We start from the raw sequence: 20,423 nt of genomic DNA on the forward strand, positions 1-20,423 counted from the left end.
AGATAAACTGTGAACCATTTTTCAACTCGCCGATATGGCAGTATCGTGTGACAGGATGTGAGGGAGCGCACGTGGTCTCCTTCTTTTGGACCATATTTTCGTTGGCTTCCGGTTTAAGATTTTTCTGCTGAAGATTATGGCAATTGCCTGATTGGATGGATTTTTATGCTTTTTCTTCCAGATATTCACTTTAATGTTGAATTACTTTAAGAAGAGTAATTGTTTTACTGAGCTGTATGTGGAAAGTGATTCAACTATTATTTTGGTTTGAAAGTCACAATGCTTTTAAACAAAACTGCAGGATACTGTAATACAATAAGTATTTTTTTCAAATAAAATATTATAAAATAAGAATTGAAAAAATAATGAATTGAAATGTAGACAAGACAAAAGTACAACGCAAAACCACACAACAATGCTCGATTATGCTCGAAGACATTTAATAGTGCTGCTTTGCTTACGAACGTTGTCCTCCCAAAAGGTTTTATTCAACAAACACCTCCTCCCCATCGAGTACATATAAAAGGAAAGAAACAAAACTTCTTCAACTACTATCTGGTAGGATGCGCCATTCACGCCTTTGTTTCGTAAAAGTCATAATCGTAAATGAGGCCGAACGATGCAAAATGTTTGACCGGAGACGATGCACAACGAGAAGGATGTGGCGAAGGGCAACGATGCCACCGAGCGGCGGTAACTTTCAATGGAAGGGACAAAAGCAGACGCTAAAGACACACACACACACGCGACCCCACGTCGGTTTGGAGGGCAGGGTCGGATTTTTTTTATGACTTAGTATTAAATTGACTAACGAAAGTGATATAACCCTTGGGTGGAAAATAAGCTTTTGGATGCGAAATTATTCATGACGGCATCCAAAACACTTTAGCTTTAGGGGGTTTGTTTCAGCAGATTGATAACAGATGTAAATAATTATGGAACAACCCATTAACACTAAAAGAAAAAGAAAAGTTTCAAAAATCCACGATCTAGACACTCAAGGGTTAAAAGCTCTACAATTACTAAGCCAAGCTTAGAAGAACTGTTCACTTGCCGTTCGAAGAATACGTTGGAAAATTTCACATCATTTGCATAAGGTTAGGCACCAAAACATACGGTGCGAAAGCAACTAACTGCTTGTGACATGCACGCGTCACTTTAGAAATATTCATCTCTGGAAATAATTTTCCGTACCATGCAAAACATATGAAACTATAAAACCGATTCACCGTAGAAAGGTTCAAGGTTGCCAAGTGCTGATATTGAACTTTTGCATTAAAATAGAAGGAAACTGCACAGAAATAATCCCGTAATATCAACAAAAAAACAGCTAAAAAACCGAAACAACGACCGAAGATAATTAACTCCGAAGGCCATCATCATGTGGTGGAACGGTTTCCCGCGTCCACAGATGGGCCGGTACACACTTACCGTCGACTTCGCTGCCGGACCTGACCTAGACGAATGTTGCGCTCGTCCCGCCAACGTTCCAGCCGGTGCCGCAACGCCAACCGTACCTCCGAGTTGAGGAAGCAGTAGAACAGTGACACGGAAAGTCCCTGCCAAGTACAAGAAGAACGAACTCCGGTGGTGAGTGTTGGGAAGTGCAAAGAAAAAAAAACAGCTTCAGCAGCAAGGTGAAAGAGGATTAGGTAGAAAACGCAACACCCGAGGAAAACACTTTCACAAATGAGACCGTCCCGGCGGCGGCGGCCGAAAGCCGACGATGGGAAAGTGTTTTCTGATTCGCTCAGGTTTCCGTGTGATGTGTGGGATTAATGCAATGGAGAGAAGAAAAAAAAATCGTTTCCCCCCATTTTGGTGTGTGGTTAGTTTGTTTGAAGGAGTAACAACGGGATGATGGTCTCATTTTGCTTGCCCTGGTGGAATAATTGTGTCGATGTTTTGTGTGACTTGTCTGTGGATGGGAACAGCTTTTTTCTTTTAATGAGACGTGCATCGATGGAAGGAAATATTGCCCTTACATCATAGCTTTTCTATCGTTTTCTTAGCGTAATAAGTTTTCCAATGCATATTTACTTTCATTGAATATAATTTTAGTTAAATGAATTTAGTTAAAATATGAATTATGACTATAATAATTAGATTAAATTTAATTAGCCTATTAGTGATTTTTTATTGTGTTCTAGTTCCTTAGTTATACACAAGCAATCTCAAATTAATTGAATAAAACTTTATAATGAAGCTTTGTTATTTTTTGTATATTAATACTTCACTAATTAACGTATCGCAATAGTCTAATGTAACGATAAGCTTTCTGGTAAAAATGGTACTACAATTCATACTACCCTAACATTAATTAACACTTGTTTCATAATCTATTATTAAATGCATGCAAAATTACTCATTTATTAAATGCCTGTCATCACGATCGTTTTAAAGGGCCAAAAACATAACTTAAATTAGCGTTGCGATATTATCAATGAATGCAATCATCACACGCACACACATGATATCATGTCAATGAATTATATTTATCCCATCATCAGTGGTTATTGTTTTATCTTTGATGTTTCCACTATATCCAAAAACCCACCATGCCTTTTCCTCCGTTCGATGTTGTTACATTCCGTAATCACGTGTAACCTAATTTTGCAATGCAAGCAAATGCTTAATTTTTGGTCCAACATTCAGCGTCATCTACGCAACAGTCGCGCGGCTCAGCACAGCGTGACAAATTATTTCCGCTTTGTCCGATGGCTTCCACCGGTTTCGTACTCATACGTCCCCAATATTAGCTTGTGTTGGGCGTGCTGTTTCGTGTTACATTTCAATTTTAGATTAGCGCCATGGAAAGGTATCGGTCAGGCGGACATTTTGGGGAGGGCTGTTCCTTACATCGTGTGAAAATTTTGTCCAACCTTTTTGACTACATTGTAGCATGACTATTTGGCATTTGAAGTGTTCTTTTTTTTCTTCTCTTGGTTTAGTGAGAATGAAACGATGCCGAAGCCACACCCGAACGTAAGCGAACAGCTAATTGGAGCTGCCCGGTTCAAACGGATGGCAGTCATGCCAGCGTAGCATAACTTTTGGGGTGTAACATAGTTGCACTGTAAGCCATTCTTGTGGGTCGATTGTTGGTTTGGAATTTACAATGTGTTAGCCATTTATAGCGACCACGGTGTGTGGGTGTTGAAATTTAAAACGATCGTTCCGGTTTCTTTGTCAGCAGGATATGCAGAGCCATAAATGGTAGTATTGATGTTAAATTATGATTATAATTGAGGGTTAGGCAAGGAGCATAACGCATTGATGGGCTTCTTGATGGTGGTACGAACTGGACCTGACCTGATAATTGTACGGAGAGAATTTCCAGACATTAAAGAAAAACCATGTTCAAAATAATATTAATTTGCATTATTTGTAAGTTTTAATTTTTATATAGGAAAATACTAGAGTTGTGTACAAGGATTCCTTTGAAAAGAGCCATTTGTAGGTATCTTCTGTGATAAGTTAATTAGATCAGGAGTCGATAAACTGAAAATAAACTTAAAAAATCACTTTTGAATAGAAAAATGAATAATTTCTATAAAGTATTTTTATTATCTCTTTTATGTTGAGATAGTTGTTAACAAAACTTATATAAAGCAAGTTGCAAGCTTTTGCTCGTCATATTAAAATGGTCATATAACATGGGCGTGTCTAAGCAGAAGGTAAAATAATAATTTAATAGCAAACCGCACACCAAAACATCATGAAGGATCGATTATTTTTCACACCACAATTAACATGTAATGGGACGCCACCCATTGCCACCCACCCACTTACCTGTGTGCTTAGTAGTAACGCTCGGGCAATCGCGAAAATGTCACTGACGACCCCTTCGGCGGGTGCGGCCAACACAACCAGGTACGTGATGCCCAGCAGCGGAATCAGTACGAGCAGTGCCTTCGATGCCTTCCGGTACTGGCGCGTTTCGACCGTGTTCGCCGATCGTAGTTTTGTGATAAGCACCTGCAAGAGGAAATACAGCACCGTCCGGTATGGGCAATTGTTAGCCATCGGTAGAAGAAATTATATACACCACCACCGGCCGGATGTATCGTTCGAGTTACGTGTTGGTGCGCCACTTACCCACATGATTCGTATGAGAAATACGAGATTGATGATCAGTACGGCACAGACCGGGCCCTGGAAGATCCAATCGACCACCGACTCACGCATCCAGGAGCATTCAATTTGCAGCTAGTAATGGTTCCACAATAAATGACAAAAGCAAAACACAATAACGACATGAGTGCTGTGCGCTATATCGATCGCAATAGGGACACGATTCTGATGTAAAGCGGAAGGCTTTCCGGAAAATCTAAACTAGGTCATTATATGTACCACAACAATCTGAGTGGTTTCTTTTTTCTCACTCATGTGGAATGGAATGGTAAGGCAGACCGTCCTGGAAAATTTTTCTTAAGCTGGGTGTTGCATGGAAAAGTGTCTTGGTTTCCTGCTTTCTCTCTCTCTCTCCCTCGAGAAAAACCACTTCATGTGTAGGGGAACGAATATCAACAGCCGTTAAAATGGCAATTTTGGCCGGCGCCCATTTAACGAGTGTTGTGCTTCTTATTGCTTTGTTTTTTCGTAGTACTTTCCTCCCGTTTACGTTTTCCTGTTGGAACTGAACTCCATCGGACGATCCGCATGGTAAGAAGCTTTTTCGAGAGCATCACTCTGCTGGAACAATTATTTTCCGGTTTCGAGTGTTGGATGGACTTGGGAAGTTCGGAAGATTGTTCCGAAAATGCTCCAGCCCCATGCCAACGGGTGTCATTGAATAGGGAAAGTATGGCGAGTAAAAAACAATCACCACTAATTGAGCGAGATTCGTTTGTATTCTTGCAGTTGGCTATACTATTCTTGGAGACAGGCTTACTGAAGCTAATTTAAAAAATTAAATTGTACCTATTTCAATAACATAAATTACTTTCCTTTGTTAATCTACATTTCCATGCAGTTATGCATTCATCCATTAAATGAAATGAATAATAAAAAAATCTAAAAGTTTTTCTTAAAATTTGTCTGCGAATGGAAGACTACTAAAGAAAGGAGTTACGACGCTTATAATAAAATATTTGTGGAAAAAATATATTTTTTTTGGAACAGATCAATGTCAACTGTTCAACCCTGCCTTTTTTGGAAGATAGATGATTTTCACTAAAACTGCTGCTTGCAAACATTGTGATACTTGTGGTGCTTAGAAACCAGTTCAAGTGTTTGTAGTTCTTTCTCGCTTTAACTAGAAACGTGGCAATATTGGTAAAAGTCTTGCAATTCTCAATGTTTTGTTGAGAGATCTTCTTTCTGGATCGATAAAATGAAATGGTCGAGTTAATTAATATTCCATAAAACACGTCTCACAACTAGAAAATAGACACAATTATATAGTTGTCTATTTTTTATACAAAAACGCGAACGATTTCATGAGAAATTAAGCAAGTGTTACGTAAACTGTCAACCGAAAATAAACGAAATAAATAATGCACTAAACTAAACTTTTCACTGTTTGGGAAAAGTTTTTCCTAACCGCCGCAGACCCCGAACAGACACCACACCTATGAAGGATGTTCCAAATGGATGAAACATCGTGCAGAGAAACAAATGTCAGCTTTTCGGAAGGTCTCCATTCGGTGGCAAAAGTTAATAACAATTTAAACTTTCACTTTTCCCTTCTGTCCAGCACTCGGAGTGCACGATGATGGTCTATTTTGTTTCGAGATAATTGTTTCGTCGTTTGGCAGGAGAGCGGAACGAACGTTGTGAGGAATCGTGTGGATCTGGGAACTTCCGGGTGAACTTACTTACCGTGTCCGTTTTGCCCTGCCCGGACAAGGTGATACCCTTGGCGATGGCCCACAGTATGACGAAAATGGCTGGACCGCCTAATGGGATACATGGGAGCGTGAAACAGCAGAAAAATGAAACAATTTATGTAATGAAAAGAAATTCTTACAATGGGTGTTTAAATAAATTAAATAAATTGTTTAAAAATGCAGTTAAAAACAAAAGATGAAGTTAAAAAAACGCTCACACAAGTGCGCAGTTCTCTTCAATATGTTGCGCTAAAGCGATTAAGAAGATAATTACTGTATCATAATGATAACGATGTGCCGCTTTTTTACATTTACTGTTGCACAATGGGTTGTTAATATTTAATGCTTACACTAACGCAACCATTCGGTGCGTTTGTTTCGAATTTGTTTTCTCCTTCTCGTATCATATTGCCTGTCGATATAACTACTCTCGCGGGAGATGCCTCGCCCAAGTACGGTACTAAAAAACCAAATGACAGACCGTGCACGATCATGGATGGAAAGCTTAAAAGGCAACAAAAACGAAGGTTTTCCCCAAAACCGTTAGGGCATTTAATGTAAAAGTAAAAAGTGCCGAAGGATTGTTGTTATTTTTTGCTCCACTTTTTTTTGTTGGTACGAGTTGTGCGCTTGAGGCGCTATCACAAAAAGGCAGGGTTGCTCCGAGTCGAGTTTTCCCTTTGGTGGGAAATGTGGCAATGGCAGAGACTGTGTAATCTTCGTTTTTTTTGTAGAACCAATCTAGAGCGGACATACGGATGAACCGGCACGGCGCCGGTTCGAAATAATGGTCGCCACACTGAAATGGACAATTTATTTAGTGTTTATTGTGGCGATAATGGTTCGCCCCAGCACTACTGGGTGTTTCGCTGTAGTTGTTGCACTCTTTTCCACTTTCCAGCTGGTTAGCTTCAATCTTCTCTGACTCTTTATTGCATTTGCGGAGGCCTTTGGGTCTTAAGTATTCGATTGGCCACTTGCCACAGTCGAAAGTGGACGAGTTTAGTGGTTGGGCAGATAATCTGACTTTAAGTGTTCGGAGACGGACCGTTAAGTGAGTATGCATTTTTCAGTACGACGTGGAATGAAAAGGTTTAAAGGTGTTATTCTCGAAAAGCTTCAGTCCCCTTAGAAAGGAGTATTTAAAAAAAAAATTTAATAATTTTCCCTTGTGCTATTCTAATTTCTTTGCAAGTTGAATTGGAATATGTACTAGTAGATGTGGAATATTTCCACAGTTTTCGAGCTTTTGACAAGTGATATCTAATTTGTCCAAAGCTTTCATAACTCACACACATAATAAGTTTATTGACATGACAGATGTGACTCTAAAGAGAGCTTTGTACAGAATCCAATTAATTTTGAATAAGATTCTGAAGCTGTGTATGATTCGACATCAAGCTCAACACATTCCAGTTCAACTTGAAAAGACTCCATAAATGACTCCAATTACATCAGTCGAACTCTGAAACTCTGATAGCTTATGTAAATCCGAATAATCTTTACATAAGATGTATGAAACTTCTCTTTAAAACTGTTTAAATATTTCCCTTTGCTATTATTCTACTTACCCCAACCGATGGCGGCATACATGTTGAAGCGCAAATTATCACCCGAAAACGTTTCCACCACGAGCATGTACAGATAGAGCCCTGGAAAAGAAATAAAACAAAGATAATGATTTAGAGTCCACGCCGGGAACGGTTCGAAATATTGGTAAATGTTTCATTCTAGCATAAAATCCAGGATTCCAGACACCAGGACGTGATGAGAAATACACATCCATCGTATCTAAGTCGTTTACCGGTTAAGCGATAGTGATTATAATGCTTCATCAGTCCGTAAGATGGACGGTAGCATAAAGTTGATTTGCTTTCGTAGGGAAAGTATCCATCAAGCAAATGAGTGAGAAGAGATATTCCGACGAGAGGCATAAAATGATTTCCCAGAATTGTACGCCCACGAACACGAACATGATACTGCAGCTTAATTACAAAGAATGGAATAGTGTTCTGGAATGAGCCAGACGGCTCTTAGCTCGTAAATACGCGCCTATCTCGAAGTCGGAAACCGGTCGAAGCTTTTAAATCACTTGTATCATGTCCTGAGGTTGGGCCGGATGTATCCGATTCGATAGGATTAGTGTGTCAGTAATAGAGTTCCGCACTAACGATCGTAAATGTGTGCCGCAGTGTACGCTGTTTGTAAGAAAGAACATGTTCTTAGAACACTAACAAGAAAAAAGGAAAGTCAGAAATCGCTTATCGCCGTTGGTAATGCTTTTCTTCATTTATTTCGGATTCACTTTCCAGTGTGTGTTGGTGGTTTTTTGGTCGTAGTTTTTAATATAGACCAAGAGCGTAAGCATATCATCAGGCGCTTAAGACAATCCCGAAATGACGTGCCAGGAGGATTAGCAGCTTTTCTGCTTCTATAATAAGCATCTAGCACAGAGGAACTATTCCTTTCTCTGGTGGGGAAAGCAAAGGAAAATAGGCTCATAATTTTCACCTTTAGAAAAAACTTTTCCCAAAACCCAGCTACCGATCTTTTCAAATTGAAACTTTTGCTCTGATTTTGTGTGGCGGTGCCATTGTGAGTGAGAAAAAGTGTGGACTGGAAAATTTCTTCCTGACCTAATGTGTTTGCCGCACGCGTGTTAGAATGTTTAATGTTGCAGCCATTAATAACCTGAACACCTGCAAGTACTCTTTACCGGTCGTTCAGTTCTGCCTGTTGGTTGGTACCGTAAGGTTGCCTTAATGAGTGTGCTGGTAAATTGAAAAAAGTTGTACCATAGAGCGACGGGACAGAAAAGAAAGTTTTCCTCGTCAACCTCGTGCCAGACGAGGTTTAGTTATATTTGCGGTTAAGGTTGTTACGAAGGATCGTGTGTTGTGCAGGAGCGATGAATTATTTGTTTGTATGCATGAAGCTGGGAAGAGTTTTGAAATGATTTAACTTTGAATTTTTAAATATTCCTTTTTTTAAGAATATGTTTTTATTCCAGGAAAATCTGTTATACTGTTATATTACTTAATTAAAGTGAGAGTTCCTGTTTAGGTTCAGTTGAGTTTCTTTTTGGTTCTTGAGCTAGAACTTTTCAACGAGTAGAAATAGTCTGTAAATTGTCCTAAAAGGCACAAATATCCACAGTCCTTCTTCAACATTTTCTTCAACAATTTCTAAAACGAACTAAGATTCTTATCCTACAATGTCATTGCCCAAGACTAGTATAAATTATCAACATATTTAATGTGTAAAATAATACAGGAAAATCGTTTAAAGGAGAAAATAATACTCAAACATATTAAAGGAGTAATTGTCTGTTCTTACAGCAAAGTATGGTCCGATGTTAGCCGTAACAAGTCACAGCTAACAGATCCGAAGCAAAACTAGCTAACAGAATTTAATATTGTTTAGTTTTCTCCAGTCTAATTGATCGAACGTGATGGAAACGAATGGCGAAAGCTTATTTCAATTACTGTCGACCAGAATGAAGCAAAGCGAAGGAAATTGAATCGAAACCAAACCTTTCGATCGACCGCAGGCACGTTCATTAGAATTTGCTTTTAGTTGTGATAAAGAGTGGGAATGGAAAAACAGGGAAACCAAAACACTGCCAAGTGCCTTCCCTTTGGAAAACAATCTGTGTCGTTGCGTTAATTGGTGAGAAGATGTTCTGGTCGGCACTACTGCGTCTCGATGGCGCGAATCAATCTTTCGCTAAAACCTAATCGTAAATACTATCGGATTACAAATCGATCCATTGAACCACGAGAATGAAGTTAGGGATGCTGGGAAGAAAGAAAAATGGAATAAAACTGAAAGCTTTCACCGAACACAAATGGATTCCCGTTTTACTAATCCAAAGTCAAACGCAAGCTAAATCTCTCTTCGATCAGTTTAAATCCAATCGCAAAACGAGCGATCCGACCATCCGATGGGTTTTAGGGACTTGAGAAGTAACTTTGCTCTAAGGCAGCTCCTTCCCCAAAACGGATGCTTCCCTTCAGGGCGTTGTTCTGTGTGTGTGTGTTTTTTTGTTGTTTTTCTTCGGAAAACTCTTCATCCCGAACGGGGGCTGAGGAGGCTAGCTAGGGTAATATAATATTGGGGCGTGCTAGGAGGAAAGATTCTGGTTTTGTCCGGATCGATTTAACCCAGTTAATCCCACCATTAACGTTCGTGCTTCTGCCAAGGACATAAGACCATAATCTTCGTTTCGTTTCGTCTTAGCCCTCGCTTCTCGTTTTGCGAACAATTTCACCACAAGTTCTTTCTTCCCCCCTCCAGCACACAAACCCTCCCTGGGTGAGAAAGATGAATCCATAATCAATATTTATCTTCATTCGTCTTTTTTTTTTGTTTTGTTTTCGCTGGCGGTTTTATTCGCGCCACACACACACCGCGGGATTGGACGTCGTTTGCGTAGCTTCAAGCTCTTTTGCTTTATGCGCCTGTACATCGTGTCATGTACAACGCTCTGTTCTACGTAGAAAAAGTGAACAAGTAATGCAAGGAAGCTGAAGAAAAACTCAACTGATGTCACCCCCGGGGGTTTTCATTGCAATTTCGATGGATGGCAGACGGGAAGGGGATGAGCAGGTCGGTTCAAGCTTCCGGCAGGAATATCTAATACGCCGCATCGGATTAGGATAGAGAAGGGTCGGAGCTTGATTTGATAACAATTATTTTCGGTCAGGGGATAATGTCAACATTCGTGCGTGCTTTTTTCTTCCAACCAGAAGCGAAAGTTGCCCAGTGAAAGACAGCGGATTGGATTGGGAATGAAATTAAACAATTCCTTACATTTTTGTCTGTATGTCACTGCTTCTTTCCGGAGGAAATTCGTAAATAATTTTCCTTTGGAACCGTCAAATAGGTATTTCAAATGTGCCAAATGGACACATGAAGGAGGAGTTTTCTTATTTAGTCAAATAAATTCAAATTATTTTTTATGAAAATCCGCTACTTTTAAGACGTTTGCCGAAACACACTTTTGGGAGAAAAAACTGAGAAAATGTTCTTGTACAGAAAGACTACATTGGAAATATACTTCCAAAAATTTATTCGTATTAAGCACATTATTTTTTGTAACGTTTGTTAAACATTGATTATGAAGTAAAAATAATATATTCCACATTTATAACGTTTTATGGAGTATTGGACGAAAGTTATATTAATTGCAGTTACGTTTTTCATCAAAATATTAATCTGTAATTTCTTATCTGTAAAATGAATACCATTAAGTGAATAGAAAATGATTGCATGCCATCAATTATGCACCCATTACAACCCGATCTGATCAGAATAATGATCATATTTCGCTGAACATCATTATTGCATCACGAACACTGTTGCTCTGGTTCTAAAAGAAGCAAAAAAAAAACTCAATCTCAACCAGACATAAAGAAACCGTCCACTTTTGTGTAATGCATTTTTTCATCCATTTTGTTTTTTCGTATGTCCATAACTGGACGGTCTTGAGCTTTTCGTTTTCACTCAAACCTCGCTCGCTGACGAAGCAATGTGAACCGCTGCCACGCAGTCAAAATCCATACTGCTGCTGATTATGATTTTGCTCACGTTCGCGTTCTGTGTCTTAAATTCGATGGAAACGATGGACAGATGGGAAAGCAAACTAAAAGCTGCTTGCAACTTTGTTGTAACGTCCGGTGCACCGTTGGTTCACATTCTTTTAACGCTAAGCATGACGACTGGTTTCGTGACAGCGTGTTCACGAACGATCAAGTCGCATTAGCCGCCCGGTAAATGGGCGATGAGCTGAAGCTGTGATAGACGAAGCAGAATAAACTAGGTGAACGTGTTTTAATGCGGGTTTTTTGCGTGGTTGATTTAAAGCAGGAGAGCAGAAGGAACGCTAATACGGTACGGTGTTTTTTTTCTTCTTTTGGAGCTTTTTTGTGCGAGTAATTATTAAGTAACACTTCTAAATATTCTCAAGTGCAATGCATCAATTTTTTTGCTAATTTATAACATATTTTTTTAAGATAAATAAAACATATACACTAGGCTGTATTGGTTTGATATTTTCATCAAAAATTCCACATAAATTAACAGTTTCGTATCTAGAAAGCTCGACCCATTGAGATTTTAACCCAGACTGTGAAGAGTTTCTTAGTCATATCTTATCGTTACATTGTTTCACGAATCCAAACGAAAGTGGGTCACATTTACTTGTGTTTAAAATGCTCTTCACCAACTATGATATACCGCCAAACAATCAAGCCGCTGCCGTTCAACCCACGACATAATTATTGTTGCTCGTAGATAACTAATGATGTTGTTCTTTTAAATGAATTGTCAACGCTAAACTTCAATTACGCATGCAGCGCTTAGGCGAGCAAAAAAAGCAAAGGAAACCTCCACTAGCACTTCCCACGCTAAATGCAGAAAGGAAACTTTAGCAAATGTGGATAAATGTTAAACATGGCCGGTTGAATGTTTGCATTAGCTTCTCGCTGTGTGTGTCATACCGTCCTAAGCTATCCGGTTGTTCCGCCATGTGCCAGTGTTTGTTCTGTTCTTCCGGTGCGAGCACGAGGAAAACGTCGATGTACACCGTATGGGCTTTTGTTTGTGAGTGTCCTTGTGAGTGTCGGGTGGAGAAAAGTGGGAAAGGGAGGAAAGTACACCTTCCATCCAGAACTGATGGGACACATACGACAACACACGGCATTGCGCTACCTCACAGTAAACAAGCGAATGCTTCCGTGCTTTGTGGCGCCTGAAGGATGTGGAGTTAGAAAAACAGAACGATCGCATTCTTTCGGTAAGCGGTTCCAGATTTTTTTTCCTCTCTTTCGAAACCATCGCTAATACTAAACATTACTTTGCTTGTTGTGTTGGGTTTCCCTGTAGCCGAGCAAAAAAAAAAAAACACAGAAGTGTGTACTTCTTTCGGTTTCGAATAACGTGGGCTCATTTTGGTAAGATTTCCGTTTCCATGAGTGGGAAGCACGGTTGTTAAACCTCGTAGAGACGGAAGGGAATATATAGAACTTTACAAACAAAAACCAAAAAAAAAAAAACGCTGGAAGATGCTGGTACTAAATGTTCCAACCAGAGCTGGGTTTTATTAGCAAACTGGTTGTGCACGGAACGGAGCAGCAGCAGCCAGGTTTCCTTTTTCGTCGAATCAACGATGGAGTGGAAATTTTCGGAAGCCAGTTGATGCTTTTCGGGACGCTCGTTTTTGTATCAGGGACGAAAATTTAATGATATCAACACGCGACGAAACACCACTCGAGCAGGCGGCTCACGTTTCGTGAGCAAAGAAAGATCGCGTCTGTAAACTGTTTTGGTGTTTATTTAAATAGACGAAAAATAGGGAGTGTGTGTGTGTGGCAGACTGTAGAATGAAATTTTGAAGAAAACATGCGATATGGTGTACGATTCGAGTGCAAATAATTTGTAGAATCATTCGAAAACAGCATGGCAACGTGTGATTTGATACTTTCGAGTGTAACTGGCGTTAGTAACGTTAACAGGAATCGGAAAGAAAGTATGGTATGTCTGTTTTATTTTTTGTTAATTGAACGTTAAGATTAATGCATAAAAGATGATATGCACAGGAAAGAACTTACCTTCGACAAGCATCCAGAAGAAGTTGGTTAGTGTGAAGTAGTGCAGAAGGGTGACGAAGATAACGCAACTCGTCATACCGCTACTGTTGCCACTGGAAAGCTGAATGAGATAAGAAAGTATAAGAAAAGTTTAGAAAAAAATGTGAAGATTTTAAGGTAAGATTTCACTGTTATTTTTGGGGAAGAAAATGTACTCGAAGTTTAAACTTTCATTATTCTGATATCGAAGATCTAAGTACAATAGGGGTGGTGATCTTTAATAAGAAAGTTTTCATGATGAGTACAGAATCAGATTTCGTACTCAAAGGTCTAACGACACCTTTCAAAATACCGAATTTTATTATTTGTATAGAGTAGCAAGAGTTTCTCGCTTTCGTTCCTTAGTTTTCTCACTCCAGCTTTTCTAATTTAGGATAACTTGAGGATTAACTTAGACTAATTTGAGATCAACGTAATAATATATGAGAAGAAATAAATTCTCAAAAGAAAGCAAGAAAAATCATGATTTTTTTTCGAGTAAATAACGTAAAAAACTTTCACCTCATGCTTCACTCTTACCTGCAGCGTGAGGATAATGATCCATAGCAAGGCCGACAGGATGTAGGTGATGAAGAGATTCGCATGGATCGTGTTCCGCAGGCAGCGCAGATCTCTGTCGATAAAATGAACAACGGTTTACATGGCTGATGAAGAAAACCCACATTTAATTTGGGACCGTTTTCCGCCCCCTAGCTGATCCACTTACTTGAAGTAAACGAAAACTATCACAGCGAGACTAAGCGCTACCAGACTGATGATGTAGCCGGTGTAGTAGATAATGGACGAAATTTCCACAATGTCCGGCGGGGGTTCGTTGACGTGATGGCAGGCAGCATAGTGGCTGTAGTTATCCCACCTACCATTCGGATGACAGTAACGGGTAGCGTTCTCTGGTGAAGATGATACGAAGATGAGGGCGGTCACAATTAGAAATAATTATCCACAGTGTCCGGAACAGAGTGGCACGGATCGATCGATGATCTGGAAACGGTTCAACATCGGTGAAGATTATTTAATTGCTCATTAAATTTCAAAACCCACTTTTACCAGTGTGTCGAACAGGTCAGACGAATGTCGGAACTCACAAAAACAAGTAAACCAGAAAGCGGGTAAACACCACCGAGAACATACAATGCAGCAGCATTACACACTCGGACGGCGTGGAACGGACATTCCTGGTGCTGCGGTATGCCACAGTACACTTCAAGTTCAAGTTTGTCACCGTAGAGAGTAAGTTTCACCACTGCCGAGCATTGGAACGGGCCTTGATTGTGGGTTCGATGATTTGCAGGGAAAAGGGTTTTTTGGGACGAACGCTTGCTGTCGTCCATGCGGGCATTACGCCACATTGGAGCAGCAGGGCAAGAGCAAGAGCGAGAGAGAGAGAGAGAGTAAAGAGTCGAGTCTGGTACAGTGGTTTGCATTTCCCCGGGTTGAAAGTGCAAGTGCACCAAGTTTCAATTACGCCGTTGGGAAAACTTTAATTGAATGTCATACCGGCGGTAAAGCGTGTGGTTGTTAGACGATGGCATAAAACAACCGTAGAAGGGATGTGTAAGGTTTGATATTTCTATCCGCTTGTGTGTGTGTGTGCCGAACTTTCGCCACCGTATGCTCATAAATGAATGTTATTTAAAGTTTTGTTTTGTGAGGTTGGGCAAGGGTGGAAAGTTAGGATGAGGATTCCCTAGGACGAGGGAATAGTTATTTTAATATGTTAACGAAGTTTGTTTCAACGTTACAATAGGAAACTTTTCGCATCTCTGTGCGGGTGTGTTAAGGTGCAAAAGAATTTTTATAACCAAAAAAGAGTTATATTTTCACAAATCACATTCTGTACTTGCTGGTCTTCTCACCACTAAGTTAATTGTTCTCACCAATAATGGACGATTTGTCAATTGTATTGCATAGCTTTAGGCGCTTACAACAAATACTCTACTGAATGGTGTACTGAGTGTGTCCGAATAATCGAAAATAACCGAATAAGTATACACATCCATTTGAATGCATTGAACTAGCCGTCATAAGCCTTAGAACACATACTTGCTCGAATGTCTCGGCTTACTTCATGCGTCAAATATCCTATTAACACACTGAAGTACAGTTCACCCTTAACAAGCCAGTATCAGTTTCTACCTGATGAACTATTGGGCAATTAGATTATAAGACACAATGTACCCCTATTAAGAAAATGTTGGTGCTACTTTCATTCCAGTAAAAGGCATGTGGAACTCAATGATCTTTCACAAAGCAAACGAACCGGAACTGTGTCCAGAGCATTATTAAATTGCTGTCGCATGAAATTCAACTAAAGCATCCATTAACATGACATTGCGTAGGTTCATCGAAAGAGTACACATATTCAGAGTATTTCTTTTCGTTCGTGCTGGTAAAGGTACACACTCTGTTTGATTCTTGTTTACTTAGCCTGTTACTTGTGCCGATCATATTCCATCGCTCATAATAGTGCGTGTATGTTTACCCTCACGTTCGAACGGGCTGTGTGTGTGTGTTGGTACGGCATCGCCCATACCCAACATCTGGAGGGTTGTACGCAATCAAAAAGATCTATCCGTGTGTGTGGACGAACGAGGGAATGGCGTTTACTTACGTGTCACATCGTAATGGACGCCTTTGAACTCTTCGAAGCATGGAAGCACTGCCCAGGTACCGGGGTCCGTTTTCGGCCAGCACAGCACCCGGTCAAAGTCCACCGGACATCCATCGAACAGCGTCTGTGGGGAACAGAAGATTCGGAAACAACCGGGTTGTTTGGTTGATTTTGTGTGTGTGCTTTTTTTCTTCGTTATTGTACAGAGTTTGTACGTCGATTGGTTCGATTGGGTGCGATGCAATAACATTGTTAGCTCAGTGAAAACAGTGACTAGATGACACCCGTTCCTTGGACCCTGGTGGGAAAACCTTACCTCGGACTGTGCATCCTGGTGTGCCCGCAGCAGACATTCGAGCTCGGTGCTGTTCTCGAATGCACCGAGTAGTTCTGGTGGAAACGAGCTAAGTTCGTCGTAGTCCGCCACGCTGACCAGCCGCTTGTTGTTTCCGGCGCCCTCGGCAACCCTTCACACGGATACGTACGGTTCGCAATATATGGTACGAAGTATGTTTTTTTTTCTTCCCCCTTTTTCGTGTTTGTGTTCGTGCCAGACAACGGTTAGCAATGCTGGTTATTTTCCTGTTGGGTGACAGAAATTCGTACAGCTGCTCTCTAGTGCCTGACACAATTATGCTTGGGAGATGACATGCTGTAGGTATTGATGTAGTTAAGGTCTGGTTTGATTTCTCGGCACACTTTTATTAGATTCCATCAACTGTAAGAAAACAGGAAAGAAGCACATTTCTCATTAAAAGTGTTATTTTTGTGAAATGATAATTATTTACAAAATTAGAATGCTTGAATTTCTAGGTAAAAGAGGTTAAATGAATAGTTACGATTATTTAATCTGAAATATATTAATATCTCACTATATTTCACTATTTTGCTTTTATCATGTTGAAGCTCTGTCCATCATCCGTAAGGTTAGTTCGCATTGTTGATATTAAAAGTTGTTTTAGACGAGAATTAAAACTAGAATTAACCAAAGCCCGACACTGATATATTTCCACCATAAACCACCACAGATTGCCAGCTAACATGATAAATAGGTAGGATTTTTGAGGCTTCACAAGCTTCCATCAAAACCCACAACTAAACAGATAAACGGCAAACGGTATCGTCGCTGCATCAAAGCGCGAGAAAAGAACGAGCGCCACAATTTATACAAACGCAAGATAAACGTCAAACCCAAGGTTATACGACCATCGCCACAAAACCACCAGCTAACAGCCTCAGAAATGAGATTAGGACTAGCGACCACTAAGCACCGGGCACCAGTGAGCCCGTTTGAAGCAAGAAACTTTTGCAATTATCCTGCTGCTGGTCGTACCCGGATCTGCGGGCCCGGTCACATCCACCTTCCGCTGCCCGCTGTACCGTTTTTCCGTTTGAAATAGTGGTAAATACTCTGATAATTGGTTTGCCACAAAACTTAACGCCCCAAACCATGCCCTGGCTTAAGGTTCAGCGTGTGCGTGTGTCTGTGTATGGGCGAAGGTTGGCTGAATCGGGTATAAAGTTTGGACACTTTTCGCGGTTCACAAAGCCAGAGCCGGAGAAAACTTTGATTGCACACACCTTCCCGGAACCGTGATCCTTCCCGAAGTCCGCTAGTCTTCATGCTGATGTTGTAAAATCATGTCGCCTGTCAGCTGCACAATCCGCGCGCGGGGGAGGTGAAACTTTTGAGCCATAATTCGTTTGGTTGCGGTTGGTTTGATATACCAGTTTAGGAGATTGTACCGGGTGGTTTGAGTTAGATATTTCTAAGGAAAAGTATGCGTAGGACCTGTATAAAAATATTGTTTATTTATAATTAAACAATCATTCTTCGGTCTACACGTTTTTAGGTAATCAAAAGAGAGCAAACACTGCATCAAAAAATACTTATTTATTGCTTTGGTTGTTATTGCTTTTGAGAATCTATATTTTGGGTCAAGGCTTACGGAAACAATTTCTTTCCAATCGTGAACTAATTCCGAAAACGTGATCAGTTGTAAGACTGACTATTCGGTTGGATTGATTATTAGAAATAATACAAGAATAGATTTTCAATTTCGTTGTAATAGAACTAAAAGCGTTATATTTTTCAGTGTCCCAATGTCTATTGATCATAAGTATGAAGGTTTTGCGTTACTTATATAAAAATCTAGTAAATTTAAGCCAATTTTATTCCAACATGCCTATTCATTTGTGTTACTAAAGTACTTACAATTCTTTTGTAATAAAAAGTTACTATAAATTTTCATGAAATCATTGCATTGCATTACAGATTTCAATAATTATTCACTCCTAAATAAATATAAAATTGTCCTTCAAAAACAAACCCTTTTTTCCGGCGGGTAAACCGGCGCCATGTTGGTTGCCATGTTGAGCTCAGATTTAGATCAACTTTAATTATAGTCCTCTGAAGTACATTTGTTACGTGCAGTGCTCGATTTATTTTTTTTTTTCACGTTCAACTCCATCAGCATAAAAAAGCTCATACAATCAATATCGAAATCCACCGGTTATCGTTTGTTACTCTTTTCGGCTAACCGCTGAACTACATAAATCTAGTTTAAAATCCTCCCCCAACGTACAAGGGTCCGTTTATGGCATTGTTCGTTCCGGTTGGCGATTGTGCTGTTGGGATTTTTTTTTGGTGGTAAACGTATGCCGATGAGCTCATACTCAAATGAACAATGCACGTGGTAAAAGCTTACTTGATATTCCACTCCTCACCTATGCATTTGCCGATTGTTTCAATCTCTAGTGGAAGTCTGTTTCGCTCTGTGTGTTTGGAGGTTAATTTGTGATAGCTTGTTGGAGTTTTTTTCCATTTTGATTCCATTCCTTTCGTTATATCCATCGGAAAAACAGAAACATGCAACTTGTTCTGGGAAAGCTGTTTTTGGTCAATTTAATATACGATATCGAATGAGAAAGAAGGCACGAGATACATTTGCATCCGATCAATAGAACTCAAATTAGATTCGACAAGTGGAAACAAAAGTTCTATGCTTCATTGCATAGGTTTGTGCAAAGTGAAAAGCTTTTGTGCTTTGTTACACTCAGTCCTTCGATTTTAACACTCAGTCGCATCTATTCTATGGGGAAAGTCTGCAACTCAATTCTGATATTTTCATAATATAATGATGATGATAGAACAATATATTGAAACCACAAAATTAAGCTATTTAAAGAACAATTTTTAGAAACACGGCCAGGCAGTCTCTAATTAATATAAAAATGTTTTCTAATATTTCTTTTTAAATAATCAACTAAAAACACACTTTGACGAACTTTAGTCAACTTTAGTCATTGTGATAACTAAACTAAAAACAATGAGCTCCGATAACCAATATCATTCCACCGAAAACCTCCCAAAAAAGGAAATGATTCCCCGTTTGGGTGAAATCTGGTTTTCACGGTATCGATCGTTAAACAATTGTCTCATTAAAACTCATGCTTCATACACCGTGCTGCCGCGTGTGGATGATTGCTGCATCGCTATTATCGTTCGCAACAGTCTGCATAGGCAGCTACCTTCTGTGCAGAAATCGTAAACCCAGTTTTGGGGAAAAGGTTCCAAGTGGTGTGTTTTATCTGTCCATTTAATGACTGCCCGGCGTGGACGAAGTTGTACGTTTTATCGGTCATCGTATCGGGAGTGCAGAAGCGAATGACAAAAGCAAATGATTATCCACAGCTGCAAGCCGTTTAAACAAAAAAACCTACCAGAACCCGTAACCAGACCAACAGACGGGTTGCATCTGCTTCACTGTTGAATCGGTTAATGGCACTTCGAATGGAATAGAAACCCCCAATGGTGATGTGGCGGATGCATTGCCGGGCCCGATACTGCAGATGCAGATTCCCGGTTTTGTGAGGTAACAACAATTGAAATGAGCAGCTGGTGTGACTTTAATCAGTTTCGATACTGATTTCCCTGTACGCTATTGTTCTTGAAGCGATTCGAATGATCAACCCAAGTGCAATGAATAGAAGAGAAATGTTTTTTTTTCGTCTCTATTTCCGATGTATTTTGTGTGTCTTTTTCGCTTCTGATTAAGTCCAAGTGTCGACTTAATTTTACGTTACGTTTCCCTGCGTACTCAAACCCGTCGGCCAACCCCAAAAACCATTAGAAAGTGGGAAAACTTAATTAAACCTTCTGCCGCAAGGACAAAAGTTTTCCATCATGCTCGGGTTCGCGGTTAAATTGGATATTTTTTTCGCGTATTTTTTTGGAGGGGATTTTTTTATTTGCGCGACTCTGTGGTCAACCTTTACGCAAGACGAATGATTGTGGGAATGAAAATTAATGATTGTGAAGCAATGTGCTTT

The 20,423-nt window shown here is 39.9% G+C and overlaps 1 protein-coding gene across 3 annotated transcripts in view; it reads right to left on the reverse strand.

The window, feature by feature from the left end:
- LOC125769906 (diuretic hormone receptor-like) overlaps positions 1–16,397 on the reverse strand; it is a 27,025-nt gene extending 10,628 nt beyond the window's left edge. Inside the window, exons 1-9 of one of the 3 annotated variants that reach the window (XM_049438948.1) lie at positions 16,092–16,397; positions 14,187–14,370; positions 14,000–14,093; positions 13,442–13,541; positions 7,403–7,483; positions 5,824–5,900; positions 4,099–4,209; positions 3,793–3,978; positions 1,432–1,559 (exon numbers count right to left, since the gene is read on the reverse strand). In XM_049438948.1, the coding sequence (XP_049294905.1) occupies positions 1,432–1,559; positions 3,793–3,978; positions 4,099–4,209; positions 5,824–5,900; positions 7,403–7,483; positions 13,442–13,541; positions 14,000–14,093; positions 14,187–14,370; positions 16,092–16,341 (1,211 nt within the window). In that variant the 5' untranslated portion in view covers positions 16,342–16,397. The remainder of the gene's footprint in view (positions 1–1,431; positions 1,560–3,792; positions 3,979–4,098; positions 4,210–5,823; positions 5,901–7,402; positions 7,484–13,441; positions 13,542–13,999; positions 14,094–14,186; positions 14,371–16,091) is intronic. The other 2 variants (XM_049438947.1, XM_049438946.1) reach the window with 2 other exon arrangements.
- Between the last annotated feature and the right edge of the window lie 4,026 nt (positions 16,398–20,423).

Source organism: Anopheles funestus, chromosome 3RL (genome assembly GCF_943734845.2).
Source record: "Anopheles funestus chromosome 3RL, idAnoFuneDA-416_04, whole genome shotgun sequence".
Taxonomy (NCBI): domain Eukaryota; kingdom Metazoa; phylum Arthropoda; class Insecta; order Diptera; family Culicidae; genus Anopheles; species Anopheles funestus.